The 27,748-nt window shown below is 39.1% G+C and overlaps 1 protein-coding gene across 1 annotated transcript in view; it reads right to left on the bottom strand.

Moving 5' to 3' along the window:
• Positions 1–27,748, bottom strand: part of MAST4 (microtubule associated serine/threonine kinase family member 4) — a 435,814-nt gene that overhangs the window by 184,061 nt on the left and 224,005 nt on the right. The window contains exon 5 of the mRNA XM_077816962.1: positions 16,347–16,378. Within this exon, the coding sequence (XP_077673088.1) occupies positions 16,347–16,378 (32 nt within the window). The remainder of the gene's footprint in view (positions 1–16,346; positions 16,379–27,748) is intronic.

Raw genomic sequence — 27,748 nt, 5'->3', positions numbered from 1 at the left:
GAAACCATACTGGGTCTCACTGACGGATGGATTTTCTTTGCAACAGCAAAGATCAAATATATTTGTTGAATATTTTGGTTTAATCATCAGCTTTTGATACCACTGATGGGTTTCTAGACACTGGCAGGGACAGAGTAGGTTGTACCTCTTACCTTAGAAGACCCAATGGGGAAAGTGATGCCCTTTCTCAGGGCTTTTTTTCTCTTTGGATCTTCTCTGTATTCTCTCCTCATTTCCTGACAGTTTCCCCTTTACCTCTTTCCTGTTTCAAACTTTGCTCTAATTTTCTTATCTTTTCTTTGCCCAATCTCTGCCAGCCTTCCACCACTCAGTCTCCCACGTCCTGCTGTTTCTCCACCGAATCAAACTCTCTGCTTTTTCCCAAAATCACTCTGCCAATCCCCAAAACTGTCTCCAACTTTTTCATCTCTGTTTCCACCACAACCTTCTCCCTGGAGAGATGAACCTGTGCATCGGGGATGGTCTAGATAATACTTAGCCTGCCTCAGTGCAAGGGACTGGACTAGATCAGTGGTTCTCAACCTGGGGTACATCAGCTGATCTTGATATTTGCCTAGTTTTAAAACAGGCTACATAAAAAGCACTAGTGTAGTCAGTACAAACTAAAATTTCAATGACTTGTTTATACTGGTTTCAGAGTAGCAGCTGTGTTAGTCTGTATTTGCAAAAAGAAAAGGAGTACTTGTGGCACCTTAGAGACTAACAAATTTATTTGAGCATAAACTTTCGTGAGCTACGGATGAAGTGAGCTGTAGCTCATGAAAGTTTATGCTCAAATAAATTTGTCAGTCTCTAAGGTGCCACAAGTCCTCCTTTTCTTTTTGTTTATACTGCTCTATATACTATACACTGAAATGTAAGTACAACATTTATATTCCAATTGATTTATTTTATAATTATATGGTAAAATGAGAAAATAAGCAATTTTTCAGTAATAGTGTGCTGTGCCATTTTTGGATTTTGATGTCTGATTTTGTAAGCAAGTAGTTTTTAAGGGAGATGAAACTTGGGGTACACAAAACAAATCCGACTCTGAAAGGGTACAGTAGTCTGGAAAGGTTGAGAGCCATTGGACTAGATGACATATTAAGGTCCCTTGCAGTCCGACATTTCTATGATTGTATGTGTGTGTTTGTTTAAGGGGGAGCCGAGGGGATCTCATCTCATCTTGTACCTAGGGCTGGTAGAAAAATTTCTATTGAAACGGTTACAGAAAAATTGGGTTTTTGACTAAACAACATTTTTTGCAAAGTACCAACTTTTTTTTTTTTTTGAAAATTTCAGGTTTTCCATTAAAATCTGAACACCCAAACCCTGAAATATTTTGGCCAAAAATAAAAATATTCCCTCTTCGCTACCAAATGAAGAAGAGGCCACCATATTTTGTCACCTCCAGCAGTGGGCCCATCTTGTTTGTATAATTCCTGCTGGGTCTCCCTCAATCCCCCTCCTATCAGGCAATTAAGCATGAACCACCACCACCAAGCAAGAAATTAATGGCTACTGTGTCACAGTGGTCACTGAATCATGTGTGCAATGGTTCCTGCTTCTGGATCAATCTTTTCCAGCAATGGGCTTTGGAAAACCCTTAAGTCATTGTAAATATGAAATAATTAACCTGAGACAAATCTGCTAATTAAATAGTTTCTATTGAGAATAAAAGATTTTTGGTTGCTCATAAATTCAGGATTGGTTTGCTATAGTATTCCCAATAATACATTTAGAATCAAAGAAATGTTTGTGACTTGAAATGGCAACAATGGGGAACTAGATCAACTATCGTCTAAACTTCGATGCTATCACTGGCTACCTTGGAGCAGGGATGCTGGGACAATTTGTATAATGGGGGTGCTGTCAGCCATTGACCAAACTGTAAATGGAAATCACTTAATAGAAATCACTGTTCCCGGCCAATGGGAGCTGCAGGAAGCAGTGCGGTCTGCAGGGACATGCTGGCCGCCGCTTCCCGCAGTTCCCATTGGCCAGGAACAGCAAACCGTGGCCACTGGGAGCTGCTGGCGGCCATGCCTGTGGACGGTCAATGTAAACACCGTCTCGCGGCCCGCCAGTGGATTATCCTGACGGGCCGCAGGTTGCCCACTACTGCACTACTCAGAATCAGCTGAGATGCAGCAGTCCACTGAATAAAAGGCATCTAAGGGAAAAGGAACATCACGTGAGATGAACACGACTGTCAGGAGGTACAATTTGTTGCTCTTTGCTTCCTCCCACTTGCTGTTTTCTACCTAATTTTGTCAAGTTCAGCTGTTGGGTCCTGTTAGTGATTCATGGGGACCTTTGTCCTGTGGTTTCTATTTTTTTATTGCAGCATGCCACCCTGAAAACACAATATGTCAAAAAGGGAGCCATACTGGTGAGTAACACAGAATATATGTGCTAGTTACCCACTCCGTGTTTAAACCTGAAGATTAATAGGTAATAAATTACCATCAATTTGATGTCTCCAAATCCCTCTCTGCCAGCCAGAGACTCAGGTATAGGTCCTCTGATTACCAGATGAAGACAAAAATAAAGCAAAACTCTTGTAACATCACTCTCCCTATTAAGGGGGCTGACTGGTTGGTCCTGCTCAATTACAGACTTTGTGAGCAATAAAGATTCTATTAATTCAAGTCACTACTAAATTCAAGGAGAAAAAGTCAGAAAGAACAGTATCAATCTGTACAGCTGGTTAAGGTCAAGTGTTACATTACTCAGGCGAGTAAATAATGTGGATGCCTGTCCTTTCTGCAAGTTATAACAGCAGCTGTTCTCAAAGGAAATAGTACAGGGGTGAAATCGTGGCCCAAAATAATACAATCAGAATTCTGCCATTGACTGCAGTATAGCCAGGATTTCACTCAAGGTGTATTTCTTTTTAAAACACATATTTAGGTTGAGTTTTGTGCTTGAAATATAACTTTGCACCTCACATGTAACAGAAAAGCTTCTATGGCCCAAAACATCCTTTCATTTTGTTACTTTAAAATTCAGCTTTATAGGCGAGGTTCTATTCCAAAGCAGTACCAGGTTTTGGACAAAGCAGACAAATCCCCAAGCCCCAACCATCTCTGCTCCCACCAAGAGTGGTCTGATTCTCTACCCTGCTTATACTGCTTCCATCTTGGCCATTATTTGATGCCAGTGACTGACCCCCTCTGCTAGTTTTCCTTTGGCCTGAGAGATCACACACTTCCTCCACCTGATAAAGAGAAAGGTCTTTAAAAATATGTTCATTCCCTGATGCTAAGCTACCCCTGCTGATGTTGGTCTATTAATCAGCTGAAGTGCACTTCCAACTGTATTCTCTACAGGCACATGTGCGCACACAGAGCACACTTCATCAGGAAGAAAGCATGGTGGCTGACTATGAATGGGCTCAGTATTCTTTTTTGTTGGCCTTTTACTCTAAAGCCACAGAAAAATGTGGCAACAAGAATAGATGTTGAGAGTTTATTACAATCAATTGCACTGGTGTCTACATACTTTTTCTTTACTTTTTTTTAAATTTAGACAGACAAAAAATAAAAAAGGTAACAGTATAGTACAACTCTAGAGAAATGGTCAACCAGATATTATAGTCCTAGAAATTCAAAACTTGAACATCCATTGAACATTCAATTCTCCATAAATTAGTCCCACTGGCAGTGCATTATAATAATAGTAGTAAATTACTTCTTAAGGTTGTTGGCCTTTGATCAGCTCTGTATGTTCCTCTTTAAATGAAAGTGCAGAATGAGATGGACAGTGGTTGTATTAACATATGGGAATGACAACAGGCTTGGTAATGGGACAAGGAGCATTTCATCTACAGATCAGACTTACAAAGTCATTACTTCCAGATTGCGCTTTGATGTACTGGATGCAATGACTTAATTGTCTTTTGGTATGCCTACTCTGCAATCAGGAGACGCGATTGTCGCACGTGTAGATATACCCAAGCTAGCTCTAATGTAGTTAGCATGTTAAAAATAGCCCAGAAGCCACAGTAGCACAGGCTAGCCATAGCATACAAACCCGCCCAGGACCCTGAGTACCTACTCAGGGGGCAAGCCCGTATCACCACCCATGCTTCTATAGCATCACTGCTATTTTTTAGTGAGCACAATCAAAGGTAGCTCAAGTATGCCTACATATTCTGCAATCATACCTCCCGACTGCAGTGCAGATACAGTGAATCGGTGTCTATCATATAAACCACCTGCATAATTGACACCACTAATGGCTTTCTCAGAAGGGCTACATTGGATTAGAGACTGATTTATTCCTTCACTTTTAGAGGTGATCCATTTCTGGGGCGGTATGGGAAAAGCTGAACTGATGTGATCTATACTAGAACTGTTTTGCATTGCAAGGTTCAGAGCTAAGACAAAGGTGAAGGAGATTGTCATAAGGGACCTGTTTGCAGAAGATGCAGCCCTTGTGGCTTATAGTGTTGATGCCCTACAACGTCTTGTTATTAAGTTCTCTGATTCATGCAAAATCTTTGGCCTAGCAATAAGCTTGAAGAAGACTTATCATACACGAAGGCTCTTCAGAACCAGTTCCAGATATCACCTTAGACAGATGTTGTTGACCAATTTTGCTACCTTGGCTCTACTGTTACCAGCAGTGTAGATCTTGATGCTGAGCTCACTAGTTAAAGCAGCCAGGAACATTGGTCTTTTGCAAGATAATAACAATAACAATAACAAATTGTCAACTAAAGTGAAAATCTGTATTTATGAGATGTGTGTTTTATGCACTCTCCTATATACTCCTATACGGCTCAGAAACATGGACGACTTACACCAAACATACCAAAAAGACTAAACAGCTTTCATATCAGATGCTTGCATAAAATTCTTTGAATAATATGGCGACACAAGATGACAAACGTAAAAGTGTTAAATCATGCTGGTATGTCATTCATGGGAACGTTAATTAGTAAGAAAAGACTCAAGTGGCTTGGACAAGTCAAGTGAATGCCAGATTACAGGATCCCAAAGAGTGTGCCGTACTCTGAAACTCGAAGGGCCTAGAAAAAGAGGCACACCTCTGTGCAGATATTGGGATGCTTGTAAAAATGGCAGTATCCTTTGGAATCTCTGTGGATGATTGGGAAAGGAGTGCAGAATGCTCACTCTGGCTGGTGAAGACATCTTGTAGATGGAGCGAGACGTTGTAAGGCAGATTGGATCAAGCTTTGTGATGACCGGTATCAGATGAGGAAAGAATCTACTGCTTGGATTCAGAGCACTGCTAGCGCATTGGTGTGCCCTACCTGTGGACGGGACTGTCACTCACGCATCAGATTCAGCAGCCATTAAAGAACTTATCGGTGCATACGCCATGCTCTATAAAGAGCAATGGTGCCAGTGACTGATGAGGAAGGCTGGATTTATGCTGTCTATAATGGGACTGTTGTGGGGTCAGTAGGTTTATGTTTCCATTGCAGTCAACCTGGTAATTTTCGGAGCATTAAAGTCACTTAAAAATGAAAACAAAGGTCAATGGGAAGAAATTGTGGGAGAGAGCCACTTGTTGACAAGGACTAACAATGGCGAGAACACTGATTAAGTTGTTAGACAATAAAAATGCATTGTTAGCTTGACAGGAACACCATAACCACTAGGAATAAGGATTATATTGCCTTGTGGGTGGTCTGATATAGTGTTTCACTCTGCATGAGACGCAATTGAACAAATTCACTGCTCAACTCCTATAAACATATAGATGCCCAGTTAAAGCAGATTTAAATATTGCTAACCAGTGGGGAAAAAAGCCATCCAATCCTCTAGAACTCCATTTGGAGTTGTTCTCTCTGATTGAAGCTTCATGATTTCCACAAACAGTTGTGTTGCAGACGCTTATAAATACTTAACGTTTCTATGTTGATGAGACTGGGAATAGTATTTGAAGACCTTTAGCACAAAGGAAAAAGGGACATAATGGGAAATGAGTGATGTTTTAATAGGAAGAAAAATTACTGATCACTGACAGGCTATTAGTTAACTGTGACATTTTTTTAAATTCTAAAGAGCAAGACATACTTCACTCAGACAGCACAGATATACAGGTGCTCCAGATACACAGGTAACTCCACTGCTAAAAAATCGTAAGATACTGTGATGCTCTGGAGCTCAACCCAGACCACTAAGGGGCTGCGTCACAACCTGACTTGTAACTGAGTGCCTCCGTGCTGTACAGCTTTGGCTCAGAGCCCTAACACCATCAGCCTGCTTACAGCACAATGACCTCATTCTGGCTTCCACCAGCCTGGTTTCTTCTTGGAGGGTGATACCAACAGCCCTTCCAGCCCCGAATTCTCCCCCCAAACATGACTTTTCCTGCACCGCACAGCCCTTTTCATTGTAGCATTCACACAAGCTAACAAAGTTCACTGCTCCTTCAAAGAGACAGTACACAGCAGCTTATTAACTAAACTGGAGTTAACACACCTTTGCTTCAGTCACAGCACTGAGGTGGTTTATAATAAAAGTAACACAAGTTTATCAACATAAGGACATATGTTAAAGTGATACCAAGTAGAAAGAATAAAGGCAGAAATGGTTACAAATGAAAAAGTAAAACACACTTCTAAGACTAAAATCTGACTTAATTTAGAGTCTTTTGTTCAAAGAAGTTTTTCTCATCACAATCTCTCTTCCAGCATGGCTGACCAGTCATTAGCCAGGACCCAACACCCGGAGACAAAGTGCTTGGTTTCTGTGACTCCTCAGGTGAAGGATAACTTAGGGGCTTCCTCCGCCTCTCTTTATAGTCCAGTAAACCTTTAAAATATATTCTTCTGAAGTGTATCCCCAGATAAAGTTCCCTTCCCCGACTGGTATAGATGTCACGCTGTCATTTACATTGTAAAAATCACAACTGGGGGAGAAGTTAGCATCTGATTTCTCTCCAGCTTATGATTTTTGCAATGTAAATTATCTTACTGCAATCTCTGATACAAATGAACAGGCCACTGTCTTTGGCCACAACTGGCTTGAGGTGTTGACCCCTTTCCCTTCTCTAGAAAAACCTGCTTTTCAACTTTCCCTGACATACCTAGTTTAAACACATTTTAGGTACACATTTGCAGCACATCTGTAGAATTCTTTGTGGGTTAACTGTACATACATCCTGCAAGGATATTAATGATCAGTGAGTTATTTGCTTTCCAGTGATATAGTACTTGCCACCTTTTGGATAAATATCATGACGAGAGTGTGTGAGGTGTATTAAGCTGGTCAGGCCAGTTCAGACTCGCTGCTACATACCAGGGAATGCCATGCCCTCTGGGCCGCTCTTTGGGTCACAGATACCTCCAAGTAACATGTTCACCTGTTCATGGAAATGATTATTCAGATTAATTATACCACAGATACCCAGACTATGAGTCAATTTATGGCTTTTGAGAGTCAAAGTAAGAGTGTTGTCTGACCAGCCAGCATTAGCTCATGCATGAAGAAGGCCTGGGCAATGGCCACACAAAAATTCCCTCAGGGATGTGAAGCACCAGTTGGGGTACTGATATGGGTCGGTACTTGTAAGGATGCGTACTGCTTCTTTACATCTACAGCAGAAAGCCAGGCAGGATAGGGGCTTGATTAGGTTCCAGCAGACAGACTAACTTTAAGGATAATATTGTCTCTTACTCTTATAAAGTTTCTTGCTCCATGATATAAGAAAGCAGATATTTCTCTGACTCCTTACCATTGTCACATGACCCCCTGATATTTTTCTGAAACTAAAACACAGTGTTTTGCCTATTCCAAGGGTTATGGCATGGAGAGGGAGTCTTCTCTCCTCTCTGCACACCTGGATAGAACCACATACATATATAATTTTTTTAAGTATCTTACGTGTCTAGACACCATGTGTACACACACAATATGCATGAAGTCTTCTACTGTAAATTGCAAAAAGAAAAGGAGTACTTGTGGCACCTTAGAGACTAACCAATTTATTTGAGCATGAGCTTTCGTGAGCTACAGCTCACTTCATCAGATGCATACTGTGGAAACTGCAGCAGACTTTATATATACACAGAGAATATGAAACAATACCTCCTCCCACCCCACTGTCCTGCTGGTAATAGCTTATCTAAAGTAATCGTCAGGTTAGGCCATTTCCAGCACAAATCCAGGTTTTCTCACCCTCCACCCCCCCACACAAATTCACTCTCCTGCTGGTGATAGCCCATCCAAAGTGACAACTCTTTACACAATGTGCAGCCCTGCAACCTGAAGCAAATACTCACCAACAACCACATACCACACAACAGAACCACTAACCCAGGAACTTATCCTTGCAACAAAGCCCGTTGCCAATTGTGCCCACATATCTATTCAGGGGACACCATCACAGGGCCTAATAACATCAGCCACACTATCAGAGGCTCGTTCACCTGCACATCCACCAATGTGATTTATGCCATCATATGCCAGCAATGCCCCTCTGCCATGTACATTGGTCAAACTGGACAGTCTCTACGTAAAAGAATAAATGGACACAAATCAGATGTCAAGAATTATAACATTCATAAACCAGTCGGAGAACACTTCAATCTCTCTGGTCACGCAATCACAGACATGAAGGTCGCTATCTTAAAACGAAAAAACTTCAAATCCAGACTCCAGCGAGAAACTGCTGAATTGGAATTCATTTGCAAATTGGATACTATTAATTTAGGCTTAAATAGAGACTGGGAGTGGCTAAGTCATTATGCAAGGTAGCCTATTTCCTCTTGTTTTTTCCTACCCCCCCCCCAAGATGTTCTGGTTTAACTTGGATTTAAACTTGGAGAGTGGTCAGTTTGGACGAGCTATTACCAGCAGGAGAGTGAGTCTGTGTGTGTATGGGGGTGGGTTTTTGGAGGGGGGTGAGGGAGTGAGAGAACCTGGATTTGTGCAGGAAATGGCCTAACTTCATTATCATGCACATTGTGTAAAGAGTTGTCACTTTGGATGGGCTATCACCAGCAGGAGAGTGAATTTGTGTGGGGGGGTGGAGGGTGAGAAAACCTGGATTTGTGCTGGAAATGGCCTAACCTGACGATTACTTTAGATAAGCTATTACCAGCAGGACAGTGGGGTGGGAGGAGGTATTGTTTCATATTCTCTGTGTATATATAAAGTCTGCTGCAGTTTCCACAGTATGCATCTGATGAAGTGAGCTGTAGCTCACGAAAGCTCATGCTCAAATAAATTGGTTAGTCTCTAAGGTGCCACAAGTACTCCTTTTCTTTTTGCGAATACAGACTAACACGGCTGTTACTCTGAAAACTGTAAATTGCATTCACTGCATTTAGTGACATTGAATACATCTATACTGTGATATTAAAAAATTTGCAGCAGAGTCTCAGAGCCCAGGTCCACTAACTCAGGCTCACAGGGCTTCGGCTGTGGGGCTATAAAATTGCAGTGTAAATATTCAGGCTCAGGCTGGAGCCCGGGCTCTGAGCCCCTCCCTGCTCGTGGGTCTCAGAGCCCAGGCTCCAGCAATCACAGTGTAGACATACCGGAAGTGATTTCTAAACCAATCTCATGATTTTTTGGAGCCTGACTCATGAATTTTTGAATGCTTGGGATTGCCCATATCGAAGACATTGTGGAAACTTTCTACATTAACAGGGTCAAATTCAATGTATTAACTCAGCCTTTAGATAAAAATAAATGTGATGCTTCAGAGGAAGAATTGACATTTTATTGAATATAATAATTTAAGAATCCTGTATTTACCTAATTACCTCGAGACAGATTCTCGGGAGAGTGCAAAAATGCCTGGTTAACATACTGGTCTTAAATATGAGCATTTACAATAATGGTGTAAGTTTTATTTTCTCCCAGGCAGATGAAAAATACAACCACTGGAAACTCACTGCAAATGAAAACCCTGAGGTTAGCAGCAATAAGCCTTTGAACTCTTCCATGACTAGAACTCTTCCATGACTTGGAACACTGTTGTATTCCAAACTAATGGGGCTGGGTCTTGAAATTATTTATTCAGGATCCAAAATATTTCAGGTCAGAGAACTTTAATGTTTCTTGATATGTCAGGCCAAATACAGCCCTGTTGGCATAGGTTTTTATTTTCCAAATAAGGCATTTTGTATCTTCAAATAAAAACTTTTCTGCTGTTTCCATTTGAGACATAGTGAGACTTCAAGGCATCTCATTTTTTATGATGCAGATCGTTCTGTGCCTATTAGAGGAAAAGCTGATTTAATAGGACTTGAATCACCATTAGCCATACCAACTGAATGAAACTTTCCATGTGATTTATTTTTTGGCTCTCTCTAGTAGCATACTTAGACAGAAGTCTTACCAGAACTCATTCAGTGCTGGTATTTCATTGTCAAATCCACAATGATGTTCTGAAGATTTGCATTAAATGCAATTTTTTCTTACATTGCAAGCCCAACCCTTCCCTCACTGAAGTCAAATGTGTGTCCCTTATTACAAGTAGCTACAAAAAATGGAATGTTCTCACTCTGGGGAATAAACCTCAGTATTGGTGCAAAAATGGTTATTAACCCAATATTATAATAAATTATAAGAACACAAGAATGGCCATACTGGGTCAGACAAAAGGTCCATCCAGCCCAGTATCCTGTCTATCGACAGTGGCCAATGCCAGGTGCCCCAGCAGGAGTGAACCTAACAGGGAATGATCAAGTGATCTCTCTCCTGCCATCCATCTCCACCCTCTGACAAACAGAGGCTAGGGACACCATTCCTTACCCATTTGCCATTAATGGACTTAACCTCCATGAATATATCCAGTTCTCTTTTAAACCCTGTTATAGTCCTAGCCTTCACAACCTCCTCAGGCAAGGAGTTCCACAGGTTGACTGTGCGCTGAGTGAAGAAGAACTTCCTTTTATTTGTTTTAAACCTGCTACCCATTAATTTTATTTGGTGGCCCCTAGTTCTTATATTATGAGAACAAGTAAATAACAACTTTTCCTTATTCACTTTCTCCACACCACTCATGATTTTATATACCTCTATCATATCCTCCCTTTAGTCTCCTCTTTTCCAAGCTGAAAAGTCCTAGCCTCTTTAATCTCTCCTCATATGGGACCCGTACCAAACCCCTAATCATTTTAGTTGCCCTTTTCTGAACCTTTTCTAATGCCAGTATATCTTTTTTGAGATGAGGGGACCATATCTGTGTGCAGTATTCAAGATGTGGGCATACCATGGATTTATATAAGGGCAATAATATATTCTCCATCTTATTCTCTATCCCTTTTTTTAATGATTACTAACATCCTGTTTGCCTTCTTGTCTGCTGCTGCACACTGAGTGAGTGTCTTCAGAGAACTATCCACGATGACTCCAAGATCTTTCTCCTGATTAGTTGTAGCTAAATTAGTCCCCATCATATCGTATGTATAGTTGGGGTACTTTTTTCCAAAGTGCATTACTTTACATTTATCCAAATTTAATTTCATTTGCCATTTTGTTGCCCAATCACTTAGTTTGGTGAGATCTTTTTGAAGTTCTTCACAGTCTGCTCTGGTCTTAACTATCTTGAGCAGTTTAGTATCATCTGCAAACTTTGCCACCTCACTGTTCACCTCTTTCTCCAGATCATTTATGAATAAGTTGAATAGGATTGGTCCTAGGACTGACCCTTGGGGAACACCACTAGTTACCCTTCTCCATTCTGAAAATTTACTATTTATTCCTACCCTCTGTTCCCTGTCTTTTAACCAAGTCTCAATCCATGAAACGAGCTTCCCTCTTACCCCATGACAACTTAATTTACTTAAGAGCCTTTGGTAAGGGACCTTGACAAAGGCTTTCTGAAAATCTAAATACACTATATCCACTGAATCCCCCTTGTCCACATGTTTGTTGACCCCCTCAAAGAACTCTAATAGATTAGTAAGACATGATCTTCCTTGACAGAAACCATGTTGACTTTTGCGCAACAATTTATGTTCTTCGATGTGGCTGACAATGTTATTCTTTACTATTGTTTCAACTAATTTGCCCGGTACTGACGTTAGACTTTCCGGTCTGTAATTGCCAGGATCACCTCTAGAGCCCTTCTTAAATATTGGCGTTACATTAGCTATCTTCCAGTCATTGGGTACAGTAGCTGATTTAAAGGACAGGTTACAAACCATAGTTAATAGTTCCGCACTTTCACATTTGAGTTCTTTCAGAACTCTTGGGTGAGTGCCATCCGGTCCCGGTGACTTGTTACTGTTAAGTTTCTCAATTAATTCCAAAACCTCCTCTAGTGACACTTCAATCTGTGACAATTCCTCAGATTTGTCACCTACAAAAGATGGCTCAGGCTTGGGAATCTCTCTAACATCCTCAGCCGTGAAGACTGAAGCAAAGATTCATTTAGTTTCTCTGTGATGACTTTATCGTCCTTAAGTGCTCTTTTTGCATCTCGATCGTCCAGGGGCCCCACTGGTTGTTTAGCAGGCTTCCTGCTTCTGATGTACTTAAAAAACATTTTATTATTATCTTTTGAGTTTTTGGCTAGCTGTTCTTCAAATTCCTTTTTGGCTTTTCTTATTACATTTTTACATTTAATTTGGCAGTATTTATGGTCTTTTCTATTTACCTCACTAGGATTTGACTTCCACTTTTTAAAAGATGCCTTTTTATCTCTTGCTGCTTCTTTTACATGGTTGTTAAGCCACGGTGGCTATTTTTTAGTTTTTTTACTGTGTTTTTTAATTTGGGGTATACACTTAAGTTGAGCCTCTATTATGGTGTCTTTGAGAACTGTCCATTTAGCTTGCAGGGATTTCAATCTAGTCACTGTACCTTTTAATTTCTGTTTAACTAACCATAACTATAACTATATTATTACAAACTTGCCTTTACTGAATTTAAGAGATACAATTATTTTAATACACATGACACTTGAAGAATGATAGCATATATGCTTATGTTTCAGTTGCTTATTTAATTCCATTAACTATTCAAGCTAATTATGGACATTTCTAGGAAGATCTTTGCTTTCTGTTAACCAGGGACAGGCCCACAGTGCCTAGGAAGATAATGCCTCCTTAGCCATAAAACATTGTTTATTACTGCAACAGGTATTTACAGACAATGGAATGCAGTTTTATAACTCTTATTTTTTAACATTCTATATTATTTTCTTTTGTAATATTTTTGAAATCACAATATTTTAGTTTCACAGATATTAATTACTTCTAACTCATGAAAAATTCTGTGGCCCCTCAAATGCTTAAGGTGAATAACCTTCTTCTGAGATGTATATTTCTAATTTAGGTTTCAGAGTAGCAGCTGTGTTAGTCTGTATCCGCAAAAAGAAAAGGAGTACTTGTGGCACCTTAGAGACTAACAAATTTATTTGAGCATAAGCTTTCGTGAGCTACAGCTCACTTCATCGGATGCATGTAGTGGAAAATACAGCGGGGAGATTTTATATACATAGAGAACATGAAACAATGGGTGTTCCTCTTAATGGTAATACCCATTGTTTCATGTTCTCTATGTATATAAAACCTCCCTGCTGTATTTTCCACTACATGCATCCGATGAAGTGAGCTGTACTTCACGAAAGCTTATGCTCAAATAAATTTGTTAGTCTCTAAGGTGCCACAAGTACTCCTTTTCTTTTTGCGGATACAGACTAACACAGCTGCTACTCTGAAATCTGTCAGCATGAGACGCTCTCATCAGTCCTAGCAAAGGGTACCTACCAACAGAGCTACCAAGTCCCTAAGGAAGGAACTGCAAGATTTCAGTCTGTCTCCATGGTGCTTCACGATCGTACTTCAGCTCTTTATCAAGTGCAATTTCCACATTTCAGCTCTCTGTCTTGGCATTTGTGATGCAACAGATATGCTAAGCTGGGAACTTGTGATGACAGCCAAATGAATAAAGTTGGACAAAATATTAGAATCAAGGCTTAAATCATAGAAAGACTGGGTTTGAGGTTCAATATGCTTTTTGCACTCAGAGAGGGAGTGGATGAAGTTCAGTCAGTGGGGAAATTCCCATGCCTCCCTGGGACATCTTTTCCTAGCCCCATAAACTACTGCACCTCCTGCAAAACCCCAGGACTCCCTTACTGTTACCATTTGTGGAAGTATCCTTGCCATCCACTCGCTGACTCCTCTCCCCATCCCTATCCTCTTCTTGCTGGATCCTTGGAGGGAAAAAGGAGACATCTCCCTCCAACACAAAGCCTGCTGGGGGAGGAGGAACCAACCCACCCTTTCCCTTGAAGCCACCCAGCAATAAAACCACTACTCATTGTGTGGCCTTGTGCAAATCACTTAACTTCTCTGCTATTGGTCCATCTTTGAGATGAGGATAAGAATACTGATGTATCCCCTCCGCCACAGCACTGTTGTGAGGATTAACTGGATTACTTTCAAAGCACTTTACGAAACAGGAGAGTTACTAAGTACGTACAAAATTGTAGTCTTCCTTGTTCAGCCACTCACGAGTGTCACTGTGCAACATTTTTGGGCAAAGTCACAGAGCAACACTGCAGTGATGTTCTCAAAACAACAAGACCCCAAAAGGCAGCCTGGCATTGGGTATACAGACAGCAATATCAAATGAGACAACAGTATTGACAAGTGCCAGAAATAGAGCTCTCTACAGTCTGAAGCACTTACTGGTTTCTGTGGCCTGTCTTAGCCAACACGAGCTAAACAGAAGTTAAAAATATGAGTTCTGGCAAGGGTATCCATATGACCAGTATCTTGAACTTCAAACCCTTTGATCCACGTCAACGCACTAAGCAGAAAAAATGAAACACTATCACTCCAGCTCCCCAGAGTCATTTCTGAAAATCCCATAAGGAGACACATTGTTTTGCGAGCAAAACAAACGAAGTGTTGAATGTTCAGCATGTGACCAGTTAGAATAGCGACCTAAAACCACACGCAAGGCATGTTATAATGCCAAAGGGAGTAAAACGTTTAGCACTTAGCATCTATTTTCATGTAATATTTCAAGAAGAGAATGGACCCAGACTGTTGGCCACTTGACAGCTGCAGTTGTTTAGATCTAGTTGTTTAGATCAAGTGACTTCACACTTAACAGATAGCGCTTTGCATGCTCTGGCTTGGGACCCATGCAAGCTCTTCAATAGGCCCAAAACATACATAGCCAGAAGAAATGTCATAGCAACCTGGGGTTTTGAAATACCTAGACCATCTGGATTCACTGGTTCTAATCTTAGATTCAGTCCATCTTCTGAGGTAAACACATGTTTTCCAGAAATTTAGCATGTATGGGTCAGAAAAAACCTGTAAAATCCTAAAACATCTCTGCTCTGCATCACTTTCATAAACAATGTATTTGTTCTTGGCCAATATTTTCCTACCTACATTATTAAGCAGCATGTTATAGATCAGTGCAAACCACTCGTATGCCAAAAGTAGCAGCATTCTGATGGTGCTGTATGTTTATATAAAGCTTGGGACCTCCAGGATAAAGATTCTATATACAGTATTCGTATTCTTCTCAGCTAAGATCTCTCCTTTGTTAGATTTTGCTCAGAGTCATGAGATTATGAAATCAGTCTTAAATACATTTCTAGGTTGCCTCTATATATGGAACAGCTGTTAGTAAAGTACTCAAGTACTATTAAATTATAATCGACCAGTTGTGCTTTGTAGAGTATGTAATTCTGCACAGACATCCTAGAAGAGGAGATACAAAAGAAATGCAAATAAAACCACAACTTTTAAAATATAATAGTTCAAAATGTAGGAAAGATAAAGTCAAGGGACATAAATCTGAAAAGTGCAAGTAGCCATAAAGTATCAGCATATTTGAATACCTTTTCATTAATGCATTAGCCCAATAATAATATATGCTAGGATGTGCACAATCTGTACTTCCTCTGGTTAAAATACTACATACACACAATTACATACATTTACCCAAATTGTTCAGTTTTTTATTTCTATTTTCTCGATATCAGCAATATCAGGTTACGTCAATTTAGGTTGCACTGTTCATGAGAAAAGCAAATATTTGCTTGGTTACAACAACAAAAATCTGAATTAAAATAATGTAACATAACATAAGGAACACTTATTTTATTAATAACCTCAGCATAAACCTTCAAAGTCTTTCACAATAGCCTCTTTCATAACAGGCCACTAAACCACACCAGTATAAATCTTCAGAACACAGCATATCGACCCATGGGTATTCATTTATAATCTCAATTTTCTGTGTGTGTATTGTAAGGCCAATCAACTGCCACATTTAACCTTCATTCCATCTCCCACTGAAAAAAGAATAGACATATCGAAGAACTGTCAAACCACATACTGTGCAGTGAGCACAATGGAAGGAACTTTAGCTACTTACAAACTTCCTCTTCTTGGAAGACTCAGCTCCTTCTGTAAAATGAAAAAAGATCACATTACATTTGAAATCAAAAGAATGCAGTTGGAAATATCCATTTTTTAAAATTAAATTCCATAATTCTTCAATCTCAACAATACTGTACACAGACAACGCAGATATGTTTTGAATATAATAAAGGATTATACAAATTTTGTATAAATCTTCTTTCATGTTCTGCTTCATACTGTTATTTCAAACTCTGATTTTCTTTAGGTTTATCTTTGGGAATGTTCAATAGAATCTGTGACAGAAATGTTCTCAGATCATATTTCAAACAGAATAACCTAACAGCCAGATTCACTGGGGATTTTTAAAGAAAGTAAAATTAGCAAGGGCCCAGTTCTGCTATATGCTAATCTTCCGTAACACCTACTGTGTGCAAAAATAGTTGAGGATATTCAGCACCTGACAAGGTCAGGCTCCAAGGAATCAGTCACAAATATCAAGGATCTTACATCACAACATGGACATTGTTCATTTATTTTGACAAGCATAGCTTGACCGGTTACACTACTTCATTATATGCTCATACAATGTTCTGGAGTACATCATTTTATGAAGTCTTAATACAAAGCACCACAATACACTTTTTTTTTTTTAACACAAAACTTTTGCTGAGAAGTAGGGTGAAACTGCCATTAGGCGAGAATTGTTCTGATTGTGTATTAGCTAAATGAGAATTAGTGAGAAGTTACTATATTTTCAATATAGCTGATATATTTTCAATTAGTATTTCGGATAGAAGACAGCTAGAAGACCCAACAAGTTCTGTCCATCTAAACGATGCATGATATATGCCTAGAAGTGGGATAGCTAATATCAGATAAATTATGTAATTTCCATTTTCTGCTTTCCAATTTCCAAGCCCCACCACACACACCCATATCTTGTTACACTTTGGTACCCCTCATTCAACTCCCTCTATTTCTGCCATTCCAATTATTTTCTCAAAACTACATTCGTGAAGTCTTCTTTGTAATCTTGTTCAGATGGGAATACAGCCTGCATTTAAATGAATGGGCACTCATCTGACCTATGAGATACACAGTACTAGATGTTCTCCAGGCAGATACTTTGAAATCAAAGACAACAGAACAGAAGATCTGGCTGTGTTACTGGGTTGTGAAGGCCTGTGAGGTGAATATTTTTAATCACCCTGGTTTAGAATAATTTTATACGTGTATCTCCTATTTAATCACACCTAGCATACTGTTTTTACACATCTAATGGATGTATAGTTAATTTACATTACCAAACCAAACTAGCTAGAAGGTGAGATGTTAGAATTTTCTCTTTTAAAAAAGCATCAGAAAAATAAGATTCTACACAGTGCATAAAATGCATGTGCACCCTCTGACTAGATAATGCATATGAACGTGTTAAAAAAAAATAAATGGATAAAAATGGCTCACTCAGTCACCCTAGAAAGGACCACGAAGAAATGAATACTTCTATATTCTTTGCAGACTTTAGATGGTGTACAGTGAATAAGGGAGGGGCCACTAAAATATCAAACTGTTTCATTTCTGAGCACCATCCATCTTGTACAGTAAATGAGGCAGGGGACCTGTGGACATAATGTAATTAAGAGTCATAATGCATATGCTCAAAAAGGCAGAATATTAAGGGCTATTCACATTTTGTGAGCAAAGATCGCATTTATATCTTGTCAAGGGTCCAGAAACTGCTTCTAATTTAACACACTCTTAACAAGTATACCAAATCAATCCCTTATATTTGGATCTTTCTTGGTAGATGAACAGATTTTTTTCCCCCTGAGTTTGTCATTATTAGTAACAAAATTGCAGGTGATCAGTGTTGTATGCAGGTACAGCTGCATTTGGTCCTTTGGCTGTGCTTTGGGCACTCCTGCTATACTGCCTTGTAATTACTGGAGAAGCTCCATGTCAGATAAATCACTAAGGATAACTAGTAGAGGGTAAACATGTACTAAAAGATGTTGGCAGCTTTTACAAAGTAAATTTCACACCCAAGTTATTTTTACGCACACAGATCTCATTTGAAGCAAAGCAGCGCAAATATCACTTTTTAAGCATGATTTTAAAATAAAAAAGCATGGCAACACCAATAAGCAGCTAACCAAAAATAAATGAATAAATAAAAAAAACTTCCTTTTTAGACAATGTCTGTATCGTCACATTTTCCCTATATACCATAGTGTTGACATCCAAATGCCAGGTCAGTTCTCTCACATTTATCACAGGCTTGAGTACCTCCAAAATAGAAAACTTCACTGCAAATCATCATCCAATTTATGGTTTGCACTATCACTAAGTACATGAAAGGCTCGCAGTTTATAGCTCTTAGACATGTCTCACATCACTTGTGGCTTTTCTACATTAGGGATTTTTGCATCAGGATACAAAATTCCTTAATTAATGTATTAGCATAGACCGTCTTACTCCAGGTAAATTTCTGCAGTTCAATCCTTCCTCTACCCCGGTGCAGTACATCGTTTACACTGGTGTAGATACATCCCAGTGAAAATATCCCTAATGTAGACATGCCCTTATTCTAAGACTTAGGAAAAGGGGCATTTTGTTCCTATGCATCTGAAAAGCTGTTATTTCACAAACTGAAGAGACTAAGTATGACTGAATTATACAGCTTTTAGTATATAGTGGGGAAAAAAGCTTAACAAGGCATACTGGAAACATGCTAATCTTTAACTTTGGAACTGTGGGTTCGAATCTCAGTTGCATTAAAAAGGCCATAAAGTTGGCTTATGATTCCCAGGCACTAAAAATTGTTGTTTAAGAGATGATCTTCATTAAGTGTAAAATCAAGGGCCAGGTTTTCATGGGTGGGTGTTCCAGTTCAGATGAGCTGTGCCCAGTGCAGGACTCGGGGATGCAGGTTGCACAAAGGTGGCTTCAAGCCAAACTTTGTGTCTCCATGGTCCTGAGTTCATACACCTCCGGGACAAATCAACACAAAAGCTCTACTTCACGATGGGTGCCTATGGCCCGAAAAAACATTCCAGCAGTCAAGGATCACCAAGAAGTAGAAATATAGGGCAGAAGGGATCTTGACAGGTAATCTAGTTCATCCCTCTGTGCTGAGGCAGGATTAAATATACCTAGACCATCCCTGAGAGATGTTTGTCAGGGGTGGTCTAGGTTTAGAGATAGATGACCTCACTATATATCTTTGTTTTCTCTTTAAGCTGGCATTAAGGTTGCTTTACGCCACTATACAAACAAGAGAATCTTGTCCCAACTATGTAATGTCCTTTCTGCCTTAAGTCTGTTGTCTGCAAACCTACAAATATATTAAGTTGGGTCTCAGGTTTGGGAGATACATACAAGCCTTTGCTAAATTACATTGAAGATACAATAAGGACTGTGTGTACATGATTTAATTAAACTAATCATTAGTCAGTGAACTGTCACAATACAGGGAGCATTTTATTTTTAGTAACATGTCTTCAAAACCACAGAAGCTTTTTGGGTTTATAACTTACAAAATATTCAGAAATTCAGTACATGCCGCAGTCCTTCAGGTCTTACGAAATTTAGGTCAGCCAGTACAATTTTAATTCACACAGCAGACTGTTGGTGTCCAGTCTTTTAAAGCCCATTGATAAATAAGGCGTATCAACTCTACTACTAACTATGTTTCCATTTAGTAGGGGAAAGACTTTGACCTACAACAGAGTTTAAATAAAAAGGATATACACCACAGCTGTGACCCAGAAAACACAGCAATTCTTTCAGTTCTTCTACCTATTACCAGTAAATTACAGTAAATTCAAATATTGATCTACACACCCCTATATGGAAGGGAAAAGGTGCCATCGACTTTTATTGCATGTTGCTGAGTCCCATTCTCAGGAATCAATAAAACCTACAGTGTTCATAAGCTGCTAAAGAGTGAGCGAATGTTGTGGATACTGGGTACCTTTTAGAACCACAGTAAAATCAGCTTAATCTTTCAATAGTTGCAAGGTTTTCATATACTCAGAAGCCTGATCTTAAGAGATCTTTCAGCTGTCCATAAAAAGCTTCATAAAGGAAATCTTTCAAGTAAATATCAATAATTCACTATTTTTTAAAAAACATGAAGAAATAACATGAGAAAAAACAATACTGCTATTTACCGTCTATAATTTGCTGCCTTAGATCTGAAGGTCTCCAGCTTCTTGCATCTCATTAAGATATGGTCATTCGGTTAGTTGGTGACTTTGTTTAATGTGTGTGTACACACAGAGTACACCAAAAGGCACCTGGTTACAAGCAGTTTCATTACATAATTATTCTGCCACTTAAATACCAACTGCTTCCATGGCTTACATATAAAAAATAATAATTTTATGTTTACCGTTTTTCCTTTTCACCTATAGGTAGCACCAACAATTTTCCATGGTGAGTCCTCCTGAAAAAGGGTGCCAGGGCATTTAAACATCTAAACTGAGCCCTTGAATTTATAAACAATATTACATTATGTTTCAACTTTCTCCTCTCACCTAATGCTAAGAAATCAATGCAATCAGTGAATCAACTTCAATATACGTCAATAGGTGTCTACTACAGATTTCAGTAGGATGCATATAAATTGAAGGAAAGAGCCACTTAAACTCAGATTTAATCCGAAGAAGCCTCTTGGGTTATCTAGGCTGACGTCAGGCACTTGACAATACAATTCATTTTTGTTTTTTAAACTAACCTCCCCACAGTTATTTTGCTATAGTGACTGCTGACAGTCTTTTTCAGGGCAGAAATCTATCAGTGGAACAACTCCAGGGGTATTGAAATGTGCTGTGAAGGGAATACCCAGAAGTCTGCTTAAACCTTGACATTATCATCAATGTACAGTCAAATTAAGTGGATGGGGAGGACACTTGAAAGAAAACATATATAAAAAAACACAATATAGAATGAAAAAAATCAGTGGCTCTGTCACACACAACATGGAACTGATTTAAACAGTCAATAAGTGTTCTACCATAGATTAACAAGATACTGTGGCAATATTAAGATTTATAATAGACTAATCAAATTATGTAAAGAGTTGGCAGTTAGATTTGTTTTACTTTGCCTACCATATGTTTACAAAGTTTCTTAGTGTTTGAATCCCTATGGAGCAAGAGGATTCTGTATTTTGGAATAATGCTTTGCGCAAGCAGAAAAGGTCTGGTCTAGTAGTAGATACACTATATGTTGTCTCACATCTCTCCAGCGGCCAGTTTGTTGTAAGATTCAGCAACAAGAAGAGCACTGAATTTACCTGTTATGAATTATATTGCCTAAAAGATGTCCCTAAAAATGGATTTTCATTGTTAAAGTCATGGGAGCAAATGCACAGAAGATGAAGAAAAGAGCAGGTCGTGTTCTGTAGCCAGACCAAATACTTCTTTAGATTTCAATCCAACGTTGGCTAAAGTGAGCTGTAGCTCACAAAAGCTTATGCTCAAATAAATTGGTTAGTCTCTAAGGTGCCACAAGCACTCCTTTCCTTTTTGCCAATACAGACTAACACGGCTGCTACTCTGAAAGCTCTTAATTGTTCAGACAGCAGCAGCAGCAATTTAAAAACGCTGCTGGCCATAGATAAGCTCTGCTGTTTAAAAGAAGAATACCGCTGGAATTAGTTGTTTCCTCCATTTTTAGAGACTAAGTACAACCACTACCTTGGAAGGATAAAAGGTTGACCCTGCTAGGATTCAAATCTGTGGTTTCAGCGAGTCCTGGTGTGCTGGTATTTGGCATTTGGAAGCCAAAACACCCACATTCCAAGACTCAGGGCACCATTTACTTTGTACAAGTGTGCAAACTTAAACTGCCTTTTTTTTTTTAATAAAATTTATTCCATGTTAGATACATGGGTATTTTAAACCTAGTGTAAGCACACTTTTGAGGGCAAGTATCCAATTCATACCCATGGAAGAAATTAATACTGAAATATTGAATGAAACTGAAAGTAATTGGTACAATTCTCAATTATTTTATCTATAAACCATTTCTCAATGGACCAGTAGATACATTACTAACTAACTTCATACTCCATCCTAAGTTCACAGTTGATAGCAGCCTATGCTATCCAAACTCTACTACTTTATGAGTACAGTTAAGTGCTGGTTACTTGAATAGTGACTACTGACATTAATAAAATATAAAAGCCTTTCCAACTCTAAAGAATAGCCCCATCAAAAAATAGTATTTTCATACCAACATGAATACAGTATATCCTGATGTGTACTCTAGACACTTTATAGCCATTTTGTCTTTTTGTTTTTTAAAAGACCTCTTAGGAAAATGCAGGAGAAAATAATTACTATGACCAGGAATAATAGTTAGATTTGATGCCTACTATGCTGCATTCTATATTTTCTCAGTGTGACTTTTATCAATAAATAACCATGTTTCTTTAACTAAAAAGTGTGGAAAATTCTGATTGAATTTTCCACTTCAAAGTACACAAAATCATTTCATCTAACACGCTGTGTTAGAAAATCCATGCTCCATTCTGACCTCCTGTTGCACAGTCTATTTCACCCATTGGCAATGTACCATATCACTGCATGACCGGTAGAGCAGAGTAAACACATTGACTGAGAAATGTTTGAAAACACCAATCTCACATAGATTCCATCTACTACCAAACTCAAACAAACATTCTCATCCTTATAATTTAAGAGCACTATAGTTCACTCGGAAAAATTCATGCAAGACATAAAATCCCAGCTGCTTGTACAACTGTGCAGCTGAACAAACATAGGAACACTAGTATTGTTTTTCAGTGCTTTAGGTTTGGAAAAAAACTTCCATCAACTTTCAGCTAAATACCTGGTTTTTCTGGGCTTTTCGCATGAGGGAGGGGATGATGGAGGAACACATAAGGACAAACTTGTATGGGCATTTCCAAATGCACCATACATTTCCCATTAAAACACAGCTGTGCAAGCTCCCGGTAACAGCTTTCTCACTCTCCACTGCCAAGCATGTGGAAACATTGCAGCTCAGGTTCCTCTCTCTCACCCATATCTATTCTTTTTCACCCTACCCCCAGCCCATTTTCCACACTTGCTGGTGGATGGAAACTAGACACCTTAGCACTGCCTAACCCACACCTGGGTGAGCAAGTGGTTTCTATTTCATTTGTTGTACATACAGCTGGGCTGCTCCAGGGGCCCCACCGGATGCTACCAGCCACGTTTATCAGCTCCCCAGCAACAGTGGGGGTTTTCTATAGTGATGAAGACGACATAGCAAACCCCCACTCCTGCCAATCTGTATCTTCTTTCTGCTGCTTTTACACACCTGGTTAAATGTAACCTTAGCTCTGACTATCCTGGTTCTTATTTAAAACACTTTTTGAACTACAAAGGTTCCTTGAAGGGATTCTTCCCCTTAACAGGCAGAACTGCACATCATAAACATTAGTCCTTTGCCATGAATACATGTCTGTAATGTATTTAAGATAGTCTACCACAGTACTAGCTTACCAACCAGATAGTCTAGCCTCTCTCATTATTATAGTATGATCACATTAGTAATTTACGTATCTGCAGCCTTAGCTTTACCATTTTTCACTTAAGACCTTAGGATCTCAGTTCAGGTCCCAAGAGCTGGTGATATTAGAACGTAAGAATGGCCATACTGGGTCCAACTATCCCAGTATACTGTCTTCCGACAATGGCCAATGCCACGTGCTCCAGAGGGAATTAACAGAACCAGTAATCATCAAGTGATCCATCCCTGTCGCCCATTCCCAGCTTCTGGTAAACAGAAGCTAGGGACGCCATCCGAGCTAATAGCCATTGATGGTCCTATCCTCCATGAATATATCTAGTTCTTTTTTGAACCCTGTTATAGTCTTGGCCTTCACAACATCCTCTGGCAAGGAGTTCCACAGGTTGACTGTGCGTTGTGTAGAAAAAATACTTCCTTTTGTTCGTTTTAAACCTGCTGCCTATTAATTTCATTTGGTGGCCCCTAATTCTTGTGTTATGAGAAGGAGTAAATAACTCTTTCTTACTTACTTTCTCCACATCAGTCATGATTTTATAGACCTCCATCATATTTCCCCCCTTAGTCATCTCTTTTCCAAGCTGAAAAGTCCCAGACTTATTAATCTCTCCTCATACGGCAGCCGTTTCATACCCCTAATCATTTTGTTGCCCTTTTCTGAACCTTTTCTAAGTCCAATATATCTTTTTTGAGATGGGGCGACCACATCTGCACGCAGTATTCAAGATGTGGGTATACCAAGTATTTATAAATAGGCAATATGATATTTTCTGTCTTATTATGTCTCTCTTTCTTAATGATTCCCAAAATTCTGTTAGCTTTTTTTGACTGCTGCTGCACATGGAGTGGATGTTTTCAGAGAACTATCCACAATGACTCCAAGATCTCTTTCTTGAGTGGTCACAGCTAATTTAGACCCCATCATTTTATATATATAGTTCATACATATAAACATTAGATTATGTTTTCTAATGTGCATTACTTTGCATTTATCAATATTGAATTTTACATGACATTTCGTTGCCCAGTCAACCAGTTTTGAAAGTTCTTTTTGTAGCTCTTTGCAGTCTGCCTGGGACTTAACTATCTTGAGTAGTTTTGTATCATCCGCAAATTTTGCCACCTCACTGTTTACCCCTTTTTCCATCATTTATGAATATGTTGAATAGGACTGGTCCCATTACAGACCCCTGGCGGATACCACTATTTACACCGCTCTCCATTCTGAAAACTGACCATTTATTCCTACCCTTTGTTCCCCATCTTTTAACCAGTTATCAATCCATGAGAGAACCTTCTCTCTTATCCCATGACAGCTTACTTTGCTTAAGAGCCTTTGGTGACGGACCTTGTCAAAGGCTTTCTGAAAATCTAAATATACTATATCCACTGGATCCCCCTTTGTCCACATGCTTGTTGACCCCCTCAAAGAATTCTAGTAGATTGGTGAGGCATGATTTTCCTTTACAAAAAACATGTTGACTCTTTCCCTATAGATTATGTTCATCTATGTGTCTGACAATTTTGTTCTTTACAACAGTTTCAACCACTTTGCCCAGTTTTGAAGTCAGGCTTACCATAATTGCCGGGATCACCTCTGGAGTCCATTTTAAAAATTGGCGTCACATTAGCTATCCTCCCATCATTTAAATCAGTTTCTGTACCAAATGATAGGTTACAGGCAACAGTGTTTCTTTTATTATTGAACAATATATGTTTAACATCTCAAAGTTACTAGCACTTATTCTTGGGATAGCTAGAAATGAAAACACAATCCTAAAATATTTTCACTAGCTTGAAAAGTAGAACATATGCTTTGTGGATACTGTAGCTCCAGGGCCGATTTCATCAGCAGAAGAGTCTATTTCCAGTCATAGAAACTATTGAAAATTATAGAAGAGATTCAGTGGATATTACTGCATCCTGTAACTAACTGTTACGGCATTCAGTCTTGAATTAGGATTAAGAAGGATTTTTTAAAAGTCAATATCTTTGTTGCAATATTCTCTCCCTACATTCAGTTTGAAGATTGTGTTATTTAGCACACTGTACTATCATTATTTTCTCCAGGCTGACAAAATTTCAGAGCAATCCTCAGGAACTTACTAATGCTCCCAATTTATACTGACAGCTCATCTGGAATAAACCTTTATTACCATTACGTATTGAAACACCTCAAGATTTTGAAACTAATCTTCTGAACACTTTCTCTTGTCCCTCTCCCCTCCCACCTCCTCACCCCACATGCTCCCACATCAAATTGATTTTTATTTGGATGGTTGCCTTTGCCAGCTTCACATATAACAATTTCATTGTGTCCTTTAGATTATTATTCCTACAGCATATTCTCCTTTACCATGGTTTACCCTTGTTCATTTCTTGCTCATATTTGCTATCTACTGAGAAATTTCAGTAAACAAAATCTCTGAGTACACTTCAAGTAAGTTTGGCTTCTAATTTTAGGCACTGTGCAGTTATGTAATAAGCAAGTCTGGTGAAAACTGATCAAAATTACTTTAATTTTTTAAATTATATTAACAATGTTTTAAAAAAATAAAATATTTCACTCAACATTTTTGTATCTAACACCAAACACATTATTTATTTTTATATTTTTATGCATGAAACTCTGCCTCTTAGCATCTTTTGTGCATGAAACTCTGCCTCTTAGGATCTTTTGTGCTGTTATATGCAAAAAGTTCTAAATGCTGTAATATCTAATGCACTAATTTTTATTAATACCATATATAAGAAACTTGTGCAACTCAATTCAACACATTTAAGAGTACATATAATTTATGTTTCAATGATCTAAGTCACCAACCACAGAAATCTCGATGATACATGAATGACAAGCAGTATAATATTTGTACATAGTATCACTAAAACTATCTGCTACTGGATAAGAACTGTTGGAGTAGTGAGCTAACATATCACAATAAGAGGCCCTTAGCTTTGTGTAATGAAATCTGAAAAAAAAGAACAGGAAAATACCAAATAATTTTGAACTGAAAAAAAAGAAAGAAATATGACAATAACTTGAGCCTGTAGGTACAAGGCAAAGGGAACAAAGGAATTATCCAACGGTGACTACTATTGTTGTCATGGCTGCCATGGATCAGTTAGGTTCTAGGAAGAGGGAACAATCCTCATCTCCTCCATCCTTGGTCTTCTCTTCTCCCCACTAACCATTGATAGCCTCACCTGGTCATGTGGCTTTGCCTCCAATTCACTAATTACCCAAACTTTCCCTCTCTTTGGACGCTTGTTTGGGTCTCTGATCTCCCTTCCTGAATGGCCCAGTATAAACTCAAATATGGCTAAAACACTTTCTCCATAAATACTCTCTTCTTAGTCACCATTGGCTTCTCTATTATGCTTTGCAGATAGGGTTACTGGCTTAGTGGATGGGAAAAGCAGTAGACATGATTAAGTTTATGTTTTAGTCACAGGTATTTTTAGTAAAAGTCATGGACAGGTCACAAAGAGTAAACAAAATTTGTGGACCAAGACCTGTCCATGACTTGTCCCTCTTCTGAGGGGGTCGGAGGCACCCATCTGCCACTCTGACATGGCATCCTGGGAGGTATACTGCCTGCCAGGGGCCCGTATCCAAGACGTTACGGAGTGATTGCCGAGGATCATCCGGCCCTCTGACTACTACCCCATGCTAGTACCCATCCATGTGGGTACTAATGATACTGCGAAGTATGATCCTCAGCAGATCAGAAGTGACTACAGGGCTCTGAGAGTTAGGGAGAAGGAGTTGGGAGCACAGGTGGTGTTCTCTTCGATCCTTCTGGTCAAGGGTAGAAGCCCAGGCAGAGACAGATGCATCCTGCAGGTGAATGCCTGGCTGCGAGGATGGTGTCA

Source organism: Eretmochelys imbricata, chromosome 5 (assembly GCF_965152235.1).
Source record: "Eretmochelys imbricata isolate rEreImb1 chromosome 5, rEreImb1.hap1, whole genome shotgun sequence".
Classification (NCBI taxonomy): Eukaryota; Metazoa; Chordata; order Testudines; family Cheloniidae; genus Eretmochelys; species Eretmochelys imbricata.
Note: the sequence above shows the minus strand (reverse complement) of the source record. Positions and strands in the feature narration are given on the sequence as shown.